Source organism: Eucalyptus grandis, chromosome 7 (assembly GCF_016545825.1).
Source record: "Eucalyptus grandis isolate ANBG69807.140 chromosome 7, ASM1654582v1, whole genome shotgun sequence".
NCBI classification, from domain to species: domain Eukaryota; kingdom Viridiplantae; phylum Streptophyta; class Magnoliopsida; order Myrtales; family Myrtaceae; genus Eucalyptus; species Eucalyptus grandis.
In genome coordinates, this window is record NC_052618.1 from 16,862,156 (window position 1) to 16,877,837 (window position 15,682).

The following is a 15,682-nucleotide window of genomic DNA, read 5'->3' on the forward strand; positions in this document are numbered from 1 at the left end:
CAACTTGACTAGTAAAAAAGATTTGCCCTCATTTTGAAATTCTTTACCATGGAGGCTACACTAGTCTAGAGCAAATGTAAGTGACAACAAAGGTCGCAATCAACTTTGTTTAGTAGAAAATAAAGTATGCATTTGTTTTGGTGAAGTAACTAGAGGCATAAGGCAGGTTCTTCGATGTATGGCATTTGGCTCATTAGCTGTCCCATGGTGGACGACTCTATCCCAAAATTTGCAAAGTCTTGCTAATAATGACTCAAATGGGCATGTCGTAGATAGTGAATAGTCTGAAATTATTTGACTACCCGCAAATTTTTTTTTTTTTGGATAGTAATACAATTCTTGATTATAAGTAGAGCAAATGTGACTTTTGTTGATAGGGTTTCAAGAGACTTTGGGGATTCTACTTATATAAATATGAAAGCAACGTACGAAGATCAAGATGATACTTTCAACCAAAAATTGACACTGTCCAAGCACTAGAAATCCTACACTTAACAAGTCACGGTGGCTCGCCAGCACGAAAAGTTAATTTGGAAATTACGCCATCACGGTAGCACAGGAAAGAAGAAAAAAGTGCGGTATAAACAAACAGCGAATGGGAATGGTGACCGAACAACCTGTGCATTTACATCTATTACCAAAGAATAACCACGCGGTAATGTGTTATCGGCATTGTTAGCTGCCTTGACCCAACGTTTGGCACCATACATCGCTTCCGTTGTGACTAATAACCGAGTGCCATGGTCAAGGCATGCCTTGCCGAGGCCATCGCCCCACCCTTGGTGGTTGCTGTTCTTCTAAGCACCGCCCTCGCTGGTCGATCATTTATTTTTGTAGAAAACCTGATCAGGGATCTTCCCTTTTTTTTTCTAGGTCGGAATGTATCTTCCCTTTTCTTTTCTTTTTTGACTTGAGGTATCTTCCCTGTTTACATGCCAAAAGAACACGGCAAAGACCGCGTGAATGATTCGGTCTTTGGTCGTTAAAATACATATTTTTTAATCGACAAGATTAGTCAATCGAGTGACGCAAGATCCGAACCAGCTTCTCTCCTTACTAATAACCGAGTGCCATGGTCAAGGCATGCCTCGCCGAGGCCATCGCCCCACCCTTGGTGGTGTCTGCTCTTCTAAGCACCGCCCTCGCCGGTCGATCATTTATTTTTGTAGAAAACCTGATCAGGGATCTTCCCTTTTTTTTTTTCTAGGTCGGAATGTATCTTCCATTTTCTTTTCTTTTTGGCTTGAGGTATCTTCCCTGTTTACATGCCAAAAGAACACGGCAAAGAATGCACGAATGATTTGGTCTTCGGTCGTTAAAATACATATTTTTTAATCGACAAGATTAGTCAATCGAGTGACGCAAGATCCGAACCAGCTTCTCTCCTTACTAATAACCAAGTGCCATGGTCAAGGCATGCCTTGCCGAGGCCATCGGCCCACCCTTGGTGGTTGCTGCTCTTCTAAGCACTGTCCTCGCCGTTCGATCATTTATTTTTGTAGAAAACCTGATCAGGGATCTTCCCTTTTTTTTCTAGGTCGGAATGTATCTTCCCTTTTCTTTTCTTTTTTGACTTGAGGTATCTTCCCTGTTTACTGCCAAAAGAACACGGCAAAGACCGCGTGAATGATTCGGTCTTCGGTCGTTAAAATACATATTTTTTTAATCGACAAGATTAGTCAATCGAGTGACGCAAGATCCGAACCAGCTTCTCTCCTTACTTATACTAGCCTACTGAACTGTATAAACGTAATGACTTAATTGTATTGGTTAGATTCCTATTTCCAATCGATGGCCGAGCCAGGCAACGACGACAAGCCAGTGAGGAAGATTGCCCAGTCGTTCAAGGAGCTCGCAGCGGCCGTGAACTCCCAGACGGCGGACGTCGAGGTCGCGCCTTTCTCTCACGCCTGCTCTCTTGTGTTCCCTCTCCTCGGCTGCCTCGGCATCGCTTTCAAGTTTGCGGAGATGGACTTCGTCCCCAAGGTATTATTCTGCGACTTACATGCGTGCTAGATTCTTTTCCCCGACTTCCTCCAATGATCGAGTTTTTTTTTTTTTTGACAACTCCAATGATCGAGTTTAAAATTGTTAAAAAGTTATGGAAGTGTGAGTAACATCAGGGGTTGATGGCTAAGTTGATGGTAGTAGCGAGTGTACTGTGAAAGCGCGCAGAGGAAGGAATTTGAGTACTACTCTATTGAGTTTTACTAACGGAAAGGTTGGAATTGAAACCAACTCCGCTGATTCTGTGTTTTTATATTGGCTGTTCTGGTGTGGTGAAGAATGTATGATCAAACCGATTCTATTGGGCTGCGGATAATCTTGCTTTGTTAGTGTAAGGAGCTCGTTGTAACGACTAGCTTCATGTGTCTTCATGTGATTCTATGACTCTTCTCTTGGAGAGTGCTATTCCATGGAAGTGATTTTGGGATTTAAATAGGGATTTACTATCACCCTTCTTTCGATTTTGCTATTTACAATGTTTGCATTTTCAAATTTTTCTGATCGACCATTTATGTGATGGGTGATCATCTTGCTGTTTGTGCCCTCACTGCAATTTTTTCCTTTCCTGTGACAAACAGGTTCGTGATCTGGCAGACGCATCCAAGTCAATCAAGACCTTGCCGGCTTTGCTGGATCACGATATGGAAAGGAACTGTGTCAGGAAAGCAGGTAGCCATTCGAGAAATCTGCTGAGGGTGAATCGTGGCCTGGACGTGGTCAGGGTAATCTTCGAACAGATTCTTGAATCAGAGTATGTAAATGACGTTCAGCTTCAGCTTTCTCTGTTGTACTTCTTGGCACATAACTGCGACAAATTAGCAAATGTGTGTTTCCTGGAATGCTAACGGTATTAAATGGCAGGAAAAGAAAAAAATCTAATTATATGGTAACATTTGCTCAAGTTTTCCATCGTCCGTAATCAGTCCATTTTCAACTTGTTTAGAGTGAACACAATTTCACGAAGCCCAGAAAACCACCGCCTAATGACCCCTTATCTGCCCTCCAAATATCATAGGATATAGACATTTGTGGAGCAAGAGAGGAGGAAACTTCACAAAGTTGAGAGTGGGCGAGGGACTAATGAATTATCTTCCAAAGAACTATGGTTTGAAAGTCTCCATATGTCTTGGAAAGATTGCACAATATTAGGCTTGCAGTAGCTATGTAGGTATGTGGTCATGCCAATGCAACAAATATTAACAGGAAGGGTCATAAAAGATGTGCTTTGAGGAAATTACAGTTACAGATCTCTTCACAAACCCAGATCTCCTATACACCCATCTCATACTGTGTATATGAATCTATACAGTCAGGTTAAATGCAACAAAATGCCCAAACAGTCTATTACCTCACTGCAAAGTAGGAAACTGGTTTGGATTCGTGTCACCATGAGGCCTACATCTGAGGTCCCCACACCAGCTGGAACCTCTACAACCGAAAACTCAAAATGGGTCATCTCATTTTCTGATCTGATTGATATAATTTGGGTCGTGTCCCACTTAACAATGGGCTCAAAACTCAAGAGTAGGATAGTGTTGAACAAGTTACCATGGAAAATGATTACTTTTTCCCTAGACTAGATGAAATTGTGATCACTTGTGAAAAAAATTCTGAGTTTTGAACACCAAAGTTGGAGAGTGCATATCTTTGAAAGAAAGTTGTTGCTGCATTGATCGAGGATGGGAAGGGGGGGACTCAATTTAAAGTGGGTTAGACACAGGATATGTCTAGTCAATATGCCTCTACAAAATGTAGTTCTGCAGTAGGGACACCACAATGAGAGGAGGACGAAGAAGCGAAATGTAGTTCTGCAGTAGAGATGCCACAATGCGAGGAGGACAAAGAAGACATGACATAAAGAAGAATGTTGATCTGTGGAATTCAGGAAGGGTAAAAACTAAATAGTGGGTGAAAATGTTTTGGATCTGTCGGCTTATCCTCATTAGCTTGTTTCCAGTAATGCACTTGACATTGCTTTCATATGTTGTTATGGGTGATCTTTATGGCTTATTAATTTTGGCAGGGGGGATTCCTTCAAGGATATAGTCTCCAAGGCTTACGCGCAGGTTCTTGCTCCTCACCATGGGTGGGCTATTAGGAAAGCTGTAGCTGCTGGGTTGTATGCCCTTCCCACAAGGGCACAGTTATTGAAGAAAATCAAAGAGGATGGTGAGTTTGTATGTATTTATAGCACTGTTTTTTTCATCCTGCCCCCTCTCCTCTTTTTGTTTCGTCAGAACAATTAGGAAACATGCCCAAAGATACGTAGACCATGTTTTGTGGAGTGCTGGTTAGCTCCTCTGTTTCTAACATTGATTATCTTGACGCCAATCCATTGATTTTGGAGCCAATTTGCTATTTTACATTACACTTTCTGGGTAGAGGAAGAAAAATAGGCACATAGAATCAGTATTAACATATCATCTGCGCTGCTCAATTATTAATTGCTTAAAATAATAAATATCAATGTAGAACAGAAGCACGATCAGCTTTAAAATTCTGTCATGCATTATTTGCAAGTTCTTGCAAGAATTGAACGATGTTTTTGTTTGGAAAGTGCAATAAGGCTTGCGATGTGAAAGTGTGGATTACCATTGGAAGCTCTAGCATCCATGGCAAGTATGTAATTACTCTTAAACCGTAAGATGCATGGCTAAAAAAGTAGTTCAACAATCATATATTAATGTAGTTAATATGTATTAATCCTTGTATCAAAAGTCAATTCATACGAAGGAACGAGCATTATATTTAGTACAAGGGTCCAGGTAACATCATCTAATAGTAATTTGTAAAGCCAGGTTGGCGTCAGTGAATGACATTATGCAATTATTTACGTCCTAGGATCCTTGATTGGTCAAACCTAAACCAACTATGACCGTATATATTATATATAATATATCTAAATTTATATATACTATATATCTAATATATTATTTATAATTTTTTATTTAGAGAAAACCCTAAGTCAAATTATGTCAATAGCATTAAACAGCTATTTAGTGAGGAGTTCAAGTAATTTTACATTGTTCTTTAATAGTTTGGACTTTGAATGTGTTTTATGGCATCAACAACCATAATTTACAATATTACCAAAAAAAAAAACAACCATAATTTACAAAGAAGGAAAATATCTAAGTGAGGAGTCCTCAGGGCATCCAAAACAACATAAAGAACTTCTCACAATATCTTCTTTTAATACTCGTTCTTTTCTATCTTTTTTGTCCTCTTTGTCTTCAATTTGCCAAGATTGAAATAAACAACTTCCCCGCTTGCCGGTCAACACTAGTCTTGCTCACTTCTGGTCACTCGTGTTGCTTGACACTCACTACTCGATGCTTGACGCTCACTGCTTGCCCCCTTGTTGCTTGGTGTTTGCCTTACTTGACGCTTGCGCCATTTGACGCTTTCCACTCGCCTCTTTTTATTGACCTTGCTTATTGCCGAACCCATTGGGTCGGTCCAATCCTTGGTTGCCTTTTGAAGGAGTACAAAAAAATAAAATAGAAAAATTATCGGTTAGTCTTGGGTTAACCTTGGAATCGGACTAAACCTATTGGATTGGTCTAGTCCTTTGTCACATTTTCAAGGAGTACAAAAAATGAAACAAAAAGATTATCGGTTGGTTATAAGTTGACCTTGGAATTGGACTAAACTCATTGGGTCAATTCGATCCTCAGTCGTCTTTTCAAGGAGTACAAAAAATAAAACAAAAAAAAATTATTGATTGGTTCCAAGTTGATCCTGGAACTGGACCAAAATTATTGGATTAGTCCGATTCTTGGTCTCAAGATTAATAGATCGGTTTTCAGTCCCAAAAATTGAGGATCAACACTGTGCGGATTGGTCCTAGGGTTAAGGGGATGGACTGGCTCAATCCGAACCATGCTCACCCCTATGTCTAAGTGTTTTCCTTTTCTGCGGAAAAGCTTGGTATATGTCCACGTGTACTCTCCCCTCATGTGTTCTTGCGTGCCTTAGTATGCTTGTTTGTCTGCCTAAGGGAGGAAGGGATGTTTGAGCTGTACACATGTTTTGAGAATAGATGTGTGGTTACTAATGAAGGAGTCCAACATGATTAGCACTGCTTGTGATGATAAATAGATTATTTTGTCTCCGATATAACTAGGGTAAGTGCACGGGCTGATTAATCTGGTAGAAACAAATCTTGATGGTCTCCTCTCAATATCAATGGCTATTAAGACATTTTAGGTGAAATTTTTTATAGAGATATTGTTTATCTGCAGTGTACATGTATTTTTATAGTAGTTTTGGTATTTTGCTAATTGCCTGCAGCTGACGGATGTTTGAGCTAACCGAAAGACCACTTCTTATACTCAAAGATTATACTTATAGAAACTTGTTATTGAGGTGTATTTGTGGAGATAGAATACCACTACGGATAATATGTCGTATGAGTTATGTGATTATTCAGTATTGGAATGTTGGAATGGTAATTTTAGTTCAACGATTGCTGGGTATATAGAAGGCAGCATGCACTTTAGATTGCCTATCCTTGAGGAGTAGTGGGATGGTTTCCATGCTAGTAAAGGCCAGATAGAGTGAATGAAGATAATTAATAAAAGAATGAATGAAGATATGAGATTGTACTAAGTTTACTCTGAGATGTGATGCACTGACCTTCTGCTTGAGTTTATGTGACTTGATTCTATAATGGTGGCTTTCTTCTCAACAAAATCTTCTTCTCGCAGAGAACTCGTCGAAGATTCATTTGCGGGATTACATCGTTGCTTCAGAGACTGTCATTCTTTACATCAACGGACTCTTCCTTTCTAGAGACCTAGGCATTGAATGGTAAACGTATGACACACGTTCGGATGTATCCGTACACGATTGCATAGTCACCTTGAGTTTGTCTGAGCGGTAAAGTGGTGGTGATCTGTCCGGTCAGGGTTCTGAAGGCTTTTCAGGTGGCTTTTTGGCCACAGCGTCTGCTTGTAGGCTTGAGCTTTCAAGTAGAAAAATGTATTAGAATGATAAAATCTGAACCGTATGCAAAATATGGACACTACGTACTTTAACCAGTTTTTGTTTCTTTCATAGAATTCACACATGAATAATTCGAGCAACTGGCTTGTTTGGTTCACGATAACTTTTCGTATTTTCATTTTTCCTGCTCATTTGAGAATTATACAGTTCTGAAGATGGAAGCACTTTTAGACTATTTTTGAACAAAAATAAGAAGCTATGTTCAAAGTTAAAAGAAACTAAGAAAAACTTTTTGATCCTTCTAATTATTTTGGTTCCAAAAGAAAACACAGGATTTTGGTATATCAAGGAAAGTCTCTTTTGTATTTTCGATGGTGTATAGTCAAATACTTACAATGTTAAATGTCGAGGCAAAATTTGCATTTTCAGTGATCAAATATTTTTTAAAAACGAATAAAAAAGGAACATGTGAACTATTTTTATTCCATTTCGGTCCATGGATCTTATTTACTTTGAATTTTAGACATCATTTCATTAATGCAAAAGGTTCATATTGATACATGATTGTTACATCCGCTGGCAAGTATACGAGCACGTCATCATAGTACTACTAAAGGGCTAAAAATCTAGAACTAACTACTTAATTACTTCACATGTTAAAAAAAGGTTGTGCTTTTTTCCACTCCTTTTTGGGTTAATCCACTTTCTATTTCAGTGTCTTTAACATATTACGCCTATTTTGACCCCCCCAAAAAAAAAAAAAACATGTTACGCCTGTTGTCCCTCTTTTGTTCTTTTTCTTTTGGTCAGATCCCCTTTTTCTTTGATTGATTCATTTTCTCTCCTTGCGGGTCCCACGTTCTTCTTTCATCCCATCATCTTTCTCTTTCCCTTTGTCCGTGCTTCCGTGTCGTGTCCGACACGTCGGAGCGTGTCGGACACGTCGACACGCTCGGACACGCGGTCAACGCGTGTCGAGTTTTCCGACACGTAGTCAACTTTTTTCGACTTGTCTCGACACGCGTGTCGGATGGAAGCGAAGGCGAGGGAGGAGAGACAAGGCCGCGAGCAACGGCGAGCCCGCGACGGCGAGAAACCGCCAGAGAAAGAGTAGAGACTGATGCGCCAGAGAAAGAGTAGAGACCGAGGTCCGAGGCAAGGGCGGCCACAGTGATGCTGCGGGATCGGCAATGAGGCTGCAACTGCAAGTGAGGAAGGGCTGAAGGCGAGGCGGAGGACGAGGAGAAGGATCGAGAGGAAGAGGAGAGGAAGGGGGTCGTATGGAGGTCGTCCGACGAGGAGATCGAGAGGAAGACCGTGCGGCAAGGGGAAAAAAGTGAGGAGAGGAAGGGGTTGCGAGGTCGTGCGGCGAGGGGAAAAATGTGATCCGGTAGCTAGGGTTTTGGAAACTCAATGGGGGTGAAAGTGACAGTCTGTCACGTGGGTGGGGGAGGGAAAAAAGTGAAATAAATTTGGGGTGGGGGAAATAGTCTGACGTGGGAAGGTAGGGAAAAAAATTGAAATAAATTTAGGAGGGGGAATAGTCTCCCGTGGGGGAGGGAGGGAAAAAAATGAAATAAATTGGGAGTGGGGAAACAAAGTTTTAATCGGAAAAAAAAATTAAAAAAAAATACTGAATTTTAAATGATAATAAATTTTGATCATTGTAAAAAATCATAGATTTATTTAAATAAGTTAATTCTAATTTCCAAACATGGATACGTATTAATTATGAATGTCTTTCGAATTTTCAATGAATTAATTTATTAATATTGTTAATGTAAATTTATTGTAGGCTCTTTTTTTTAATTAATATGAATTTAAATCAAATTAATTAAAAATAAAAATATTTATTTAATATTTAACGTGTCGAAACGTGTCGAAATTCTCTACTTTTAGAAATGACGTGTCGCGTGTCGTGTCGCGTGTCGCGTGTCGGTCTTGCATAGGTAATAAGGGTGAGTATGGTCCAGGATTAGGTCGGTCTACCCCATAATCCTAGAACTGATCCGTATAGTATTGTTCTTCAATTTTTTGGGCTGAAGACCGACTCTATTGAGTCTTGAACCAAGGATCGGACCAACTCTAGGATTAACCTGAGATTAATCGATAAATTTTTTTTATTTTATTTTTTGTATTGTACCATTTCAAATTACATATCCATCAACAATGTGGCGTTGTGCAACCAAATTATAAATACCAATACATATTTAATAAATTTAAGATAATGCAATAATATAAATTTCATACCTATTAAAAGCAAGAAACCATAAAAACGATTAAAACCGCTCATAAAGATATGGGACAAGATGTGAAGTTCCAGTAATCATCTATCAATAATTCTCATGACACCATATGCAAAAGCGCCACAAATAATATATATCTATATATTTCAGATATTATATATATATATATATATATGTTGACACCTAATTTAAAAAATAGAAATAAAAAATAATCTTTGATTAGAGAAAAAAAAATTAAATTTTTTTTTTTTTGAAAATTGAATTCAAAACTCAATCGTGTGATTTTGGAGCCACTTTGTTGTTGAGAGGTTGAGCGAAAATCTCCACCGGCGAAAGGTTGAGCGAAAATCTCCACGGGCGAAACGAACTCGAGTTTTGGCTTTATAAATAGGGGGCTTCTCTTCATCTTTGGTGGAAAGAAAAATAGAAAACTGAAAGAGAAAGAAAAAGTGTGGGGGGCCTCTCTGTCTTCGTCGAAGAAAAGTCAGAAGGGTAAGAGAGTTCTTTGAGGGGCCATCGAAAGTTTAAAAAAAGAAGAAGAGAAAAAGTCAAAAAAGAAAAGCAGTGGAGCAGCATTTGCAGAAGAAGTGACGTGCGAGAGAAGATGTGAGGGGGCTTCAGCAAAAAAATAATAATAAAAAGAAAGAAAAGGGGCCCCTGTTCATCTTCGTCCGTGGAGCAGCCCATTGCCGGCCTTGTCTGCAAGTGCCTGTGCCGTCCGCCGCTTACACACCCTGTGCTCACACCACCACCACGCCAACTCGCCTGACGTTTCTTCAACCCAATCAACGCCACCGGTGTTCCATTTGCTGCAACCCCGAGCAGCCAACGAACCTGCATCTCCACGAGCACCGCCGTCCCGGCGTCCAGCAATCGCACCGTTCGTCGGAGTCCGACGCCACCACACTTCTGCAGCTCGAGTTTTCACCAGTCATCACCTTGCCAAGCTGCATCGCCGGTCCTTGAACCCCCTGATTGCCGCGCTGCTGTTGTCGTTCAGCCACTGCGCCTTTGCAACGCGCCCCGAAGCCCCCGTTGCCATCTTTCGCCCGACGTCCTGCCGACCCGCGTCGCTCGCCGCCCCGAAGCCAGCCGCGACCGCCGCGCCGCCCTCAGTTCCTCTGTTGCAGCCCACTGTGACCCGCGACCTGCTGCTCGCAACCACCGTGCGCCGCCCCGCCTCTGCACCAGCATCATCCCTGAAGCCCGTCAGTGACGCCAGCAGACCACCCCGCAACCCGCGAGCGCACCTTCGTCGCTCCGGCAGCCCATTCCGCGGCGGCTCGCCTCCTGCCGTCCACCGCCGCACCGAAGCCCTGCTGCTCCGCCTGCACCAGTATCCGAGGCTTGCTTCACCGCGACCTCCTGCTTGCTCGCGCATCCGCAGCACCGCTGCCGCTACCACAGCTCGCATCCTCACCTCTGCAGCAACCGACGCCGGCTCCACGCCTGAACAGGACCATTTGCTGCCTCCTCTGTTTTGCTGCAGGTCTGGTTACTGCCGAACCTCGCCGGAGCTCTGACGGATAGCCCTTGTTCCGAACGGCGACCCATCACCGAACCACCAGCTGCTCCTCGCCATTCCTCAAGCCAACCGTGAGTTGGACTAGGTGATTTTCTTAAGAAATTTATCATATTAAGTTATGATAATAAAAAATATTGACCCGCGAGACGTCGGGTTAGATTTTTGATTATTTCGACTTTTTATGGCGAAATTCATGAATTTCTTTGCATCATTGATTTATATTAAAATGCCATTGATTTATATGAATGGATTTTTATTTTAGCGTGTTATTATTTGCTCATCACATATCATGCATCATATTAGATATTTAGGTTTATACACATTTCACATTTGAAGCAACTTATTTTAGTTTCTTTTTAAGATTCATGTGGAATTAGAATGATCTTCCTTTAATAAAACCAAAACACAAAAAAAAATTATTTAAAAAAAAACAAAAAAAAAAAAAAATGTTATTTAGGTTATATAGATTTTATAATGTGCACACCACATGTTGCGCTTTTACGTTAGTGGGTCATAGGTTAATGCTTTAATATTCTCGTCGTGTAATTTTTTTAGTATTGCATCATTATCTTTTAAAGTCATTTAAAAAAAAGAAAACACAAGAAGATCATTTCCGTGGTTAGTTAATAGGTTAATTCATAATTAATCTCATATCATCATTATTTAGCATAGGTTGCATATATGCATTAAAAATGAATCATCATTAAAATAAAATCATAAAAGAGTATGCATATAGAAATATCATGTTATTCATCCCATATCACGTAAAGACACGCATATTTAGGATTATATAAATTAGATTGCATACATATAGTAATAAGTTTAAGTCATACCATATAAATTGCATCTCACATATCATTAAAGTAAAATCCATGCATATCAAATTTAGATTAAGATTGCATATAATCGCACAAGCCACAAAAAATCAAATCGTTGCTACAAAAGAAAAAAGAAAAATTAGATGTCATGTCATTTAGAAATCATGTTTAGGGCATGCATTTTTATTAGCATTTTTTAATGTTATTTTATTGATTGTGCACCCGCATGACCACCATTTGCATGTTAGTAGCTTAAGTTTAAATTAATCAACATTGCTTGCAAAATATTTTTTAAAATAAAAGGTACCGAAAGGGCGTTAGACTAATCTAGCGTAATCATGTCCCCCGAACTTACTGAATCTGTTGCAATAGTAAAGTATTCTCCTATACTTTACTTGGGTTTCTAACCAACCCTAATTGGTTAGTGGCGACTCCAAATTGAAATTGCATGTTTAAATGAGTTAATTTCTATCAAGTCGCGATTGGTAGGACTTGGGAGGGTCCGCGCCAAGTCTTCGGACTTAGTAATCCATTAACCTAAACTTTAGGATTGCCCTGAAAAATTTTAGGTCGCGACAATATATATATATATTATATATAATATGATTGGTTTGGGTTGGATCGACCCTAAACTCCTATGACCGAGAACCAATTCGCATAATACTAGTCCAAGGATCTCAAGACCAAGGATGGACTCGGTCATTTTAGAAACCAGACTAGGATCAGCAGGGTTGGATCGGTCCAAAGTTGATCCTCGACTGATGCTCACTCCTACATGGTGATGCTAATCTAAAGAAATACGTGCCAAGTGGAATCTGCATTTGCCAGCTTCACAACATTATGTTATTTCTTTTTAGCAAAAAAAAAAAAAACACATTATATTCTTTCTTACAAAAGATCCAACGTTCTGTACTTGCTACCCTGTTAAGCTCGCTAGCAAGATTCCAGAGTCTGTCGTGCTGATGAACCAGGAAAAGCGGTCGTTCAGTGGGAACCTGGACCTTAACGGGATCCCAACGAGGAACATGTGCTCGCTGCCTTCTTCCCCATCGTTCTTGCGGTCGAACATGTTGCCTCTGACCTCGGCTCTGGCATTGCGGCTTTCCTGGAGGAGATCTACTTGACCCCAAGAGAAAGAACGCCATGGCAAGCAAGTCCAAGAGCCAAAATGGGGTTCGACCGGTGACCATAATAATAAAAAGACGGATAGCAAAGAAAGGAAAGGATAGATGAAGATAGAAAATATAGTAAGGAGGAGAAACGTGATCAAATGGCTTTAGCTTTGGGAGCAATGAGAGAGAGAGAGAGAGAGAGAGAGATGGCGTGGTGATGATCAAGGGCTTAACGGTGCGTGCCTTCGTTGAGTGACGGGGAGCAGTTCAAGAAGAGTGTGGACGAGTGGTTCGTCCTTGGGCCTCAACTGTGACAGCGTCCTCTCCTGGTTTGAGCTCCGCAAGGCCTTCGAGTCGATGCCCCTCATCGAGTGCCACTTTGGTGTGGACGTAGCCACCACGCCGCAGGAGCTGACCCATCTTTATGACTCCATCTTCGACGGCTTTGACTGCGATTGACTGCACTATCGACCTCAAGGAGTTCCGGTCAGAGATGGGGAAGATCATGCTCGCTAAACCGCGGGGAAGAACGTAGAACGCGGGACCGCAAGGAGCGAAAGGAATCAATCAAACAAAAAAGGGACAGCAAGGGTAATATGGTAGAGACGCTATATTTGGAATCGTCCAAAGGAAAAACTGGGTTGGAAATAGTGCGCCCCTAAAAGAAATTGCAATATTATCTTCATTAACTTAATCCCTTTTTTTTTTTTTTTTTTTTTTGGGGGGTTGTTTTCTGATTGTAATCCCTATTGAACCCTGCATTGTTGTTGGTGGCCTAATCACCATCTCAGATTCCATCCCCCATCCGCAAGTAGTAGTGTTGTCGCCATCACCGACAGCCACCTTGAGCCAACATCTGGCACCATCGCCCGCTTCCATTGACATCAATAGCTGAGTACCACAGTTGAGATTTGCCTGACGGCCATCGCCCCACGGTCGGTCGTTGCTGCCCTCCTCGATCGTCAATCATTTATTATTCTGGAAACCCTTCGACAAATAAGGTGTCTTTCGAATTTACATGCCAAAAAGAACATTTGTTAAGGATGCGCGAATGATTCGGTCTTATTTGTCGTTAAAAGACATTATTATTGACAAGATTAATCAATCCAGTAACATAACATCTGAACCAACTTCTTTCCTTGCATAAACTCACCTATCCAACTGTACAAAAGTAACAACTTGATTGGATTGGTACCTTTGAATTGCTCCCAATGCCAATTCAGTATTTCTGGTTAATTTTAGCTGCATATTGCTTATGTAAATACCAGTTGGTCGACGTTGACAACTATTAATAATATTTTAATATTTTATAAAATTATTTATTTATTTATTTATTTTATTTTTCTTTTTTCCTTCTCCTCCTCCTTCCTCTAGCTAGTCGTCAGATTTTGGTGGCCTCTAGAGGATCTCACCCAACCCTTGGCAAGCCTCGAGCCCTCAACAATGGCTAGGCGAGGCTCGCCCTCACCGCCCAACGCAAGACTACCCTCTTGGCCTTTGGCGAGGGCATTGGCCCTCACCTTTGGTTGGTCGTTGAGGTCTGACGACCAACTAGAGGAAGGAAGAGAAGAAGGAGAAAAAAAAAACAAAAAAAATAAATAAATAATTCAAAAATATTAAAATATTATTAAAAGTTGTCAACGTCAGTATCCAGTTATGCCACATTAGCCAACCAATGTCCACGTTAGGAATATCCAATCAAAATTAGCTAGAAGACTAAATTGGCATTAGATCAAAAAATTTAGAACTACAATGACACAAGTCAAAGGTTTATAACTAAATTGGCATTAATAAAAATTTAGGATTAAATTGCATAAATGCAAAAGGTTTAAGATTTTTATGACACGTAGCCATTTAAAAATCACATATTGTTGGGCACCCGGTTTAAATTGATATGGAGATCCAAATCCCGTTCGTATTTCATTGAAAATGTTCTCATGGTCACACCTTGGATTATATAGCGAGAAACTTTTGTCTATTCCAGCCCTCGTCATCTGTTTCTTCATCGGGGTCGTGATTTGAATTGTCATAGTCGCTATCTCTTCTTGCGGCATTGATCGGAAAAGCAACGAAATCACAGCATCCCTTCTCCTGACATATTCAAAGTAGAGCCAAACATGGATCGCCATGAAAGCCCGGTCGCGATCTTGAAATGCTCTCTATGGTTGATCTAAAAAATGGTGGGGCTTGTCACATGAATGAATTGTGATAGAGACATGACTGAACAGAAATTTACATAGTTAAAAAGGGAGCTTCTAAGGCCCCGCAGGAAGGAGTAAAAGGGGGACCGGTCCTGTTTTAAAGCAATAAGTTTTTTAAGTTTCTTGGTAATTTACATAAAATCATAAGGTTAATGGCACTTGTAACTAGTAATTTAACTTTACAAGTTGTAATTTACCTATAATCATAATTTAAACCATGATGATGTTAACAAGTAATAGTTAATTAATGAGGCTATTGTTCATAGAGTCATAAATCATTACACAGCGGCCAATTCTGTCATAAACATTTGAACTTTATTGGTTTAGTCCCAAAACATTTCGATGATTTTCCAATTTTGTTAATTCAATCAATTTTGACTTGAACTCATTGACGTAACAGTCTAGTCAGCGTTAATCATCTTGTGGGGGCATGACAGTGCTAATATAGATGATTGTTACAATTTTTTTTTAAAATTTTCTAATTTTTATTTTTTTATTTTTTCTTGTTTCTCTACCGGTCACCGCCACAGGACGTGGCGGCCTCTTTCTGATGTGTGGATCACCGAAGGATAAGTGGAGGAGAAAGAAGGCAAAAAGTTGGAACCAGTCGCAGAGGTACCTCCAAGAGATTCATAATAGAAGCTTGATCCTGGTTGCTTGAGCAACCACCGACGGAAGGACCCATTGGGTGCACGATATCTTAAGAGAGATCCTGCTAACAAAGTCGAAGGAGCAAAACTTGACAACGAATTCCAATCCAATGACCAGATCTGGGCGCACGCCCTCCCCGACCACAAGTCTGTGGCCTTCATGGTTCACCCGCCAC

The 15,682-nt window shown here is 40.5% G+C and overlaps 1 protein-coding gene and 1 pseudogene across 1 annotated transcript; both read left to right on the top strand.

Moving 5' to 3' along the window:
- The first annotated feature begins 1,591 nt into the window (after positions 1–1,591).
- LOC104452851 (accelerated cell death 11) lies at positions 1,592–7,046 on the top strand. Its single transcript, XM_010067344.3, has 4 exons — positions 1,592–1,986; positions 2,586–2,758; positions 4,031–4,176; positions 6,717–7,046. Exons 1-4 carry the CDS (start codon positions 1,792–1,794, stop codon positions 6,821–6,823), a joined length of 621 nt encoding a protein of 206 aa, XP_010065646.1. The 5' UTR covers positions 1,592–1,791; the 3' UTR covers positions 6,824–7,046.
- Positions 7,047–12,711: 5,665 nt separating this feature from the next.
- On the top strand, positions 12,712–13,190 carry LOC120295904 (annotated as a pseudogene).
- The last annotated feature ends 2,492 nt before the right edge of the window (positions 13,191–15,682 follow it).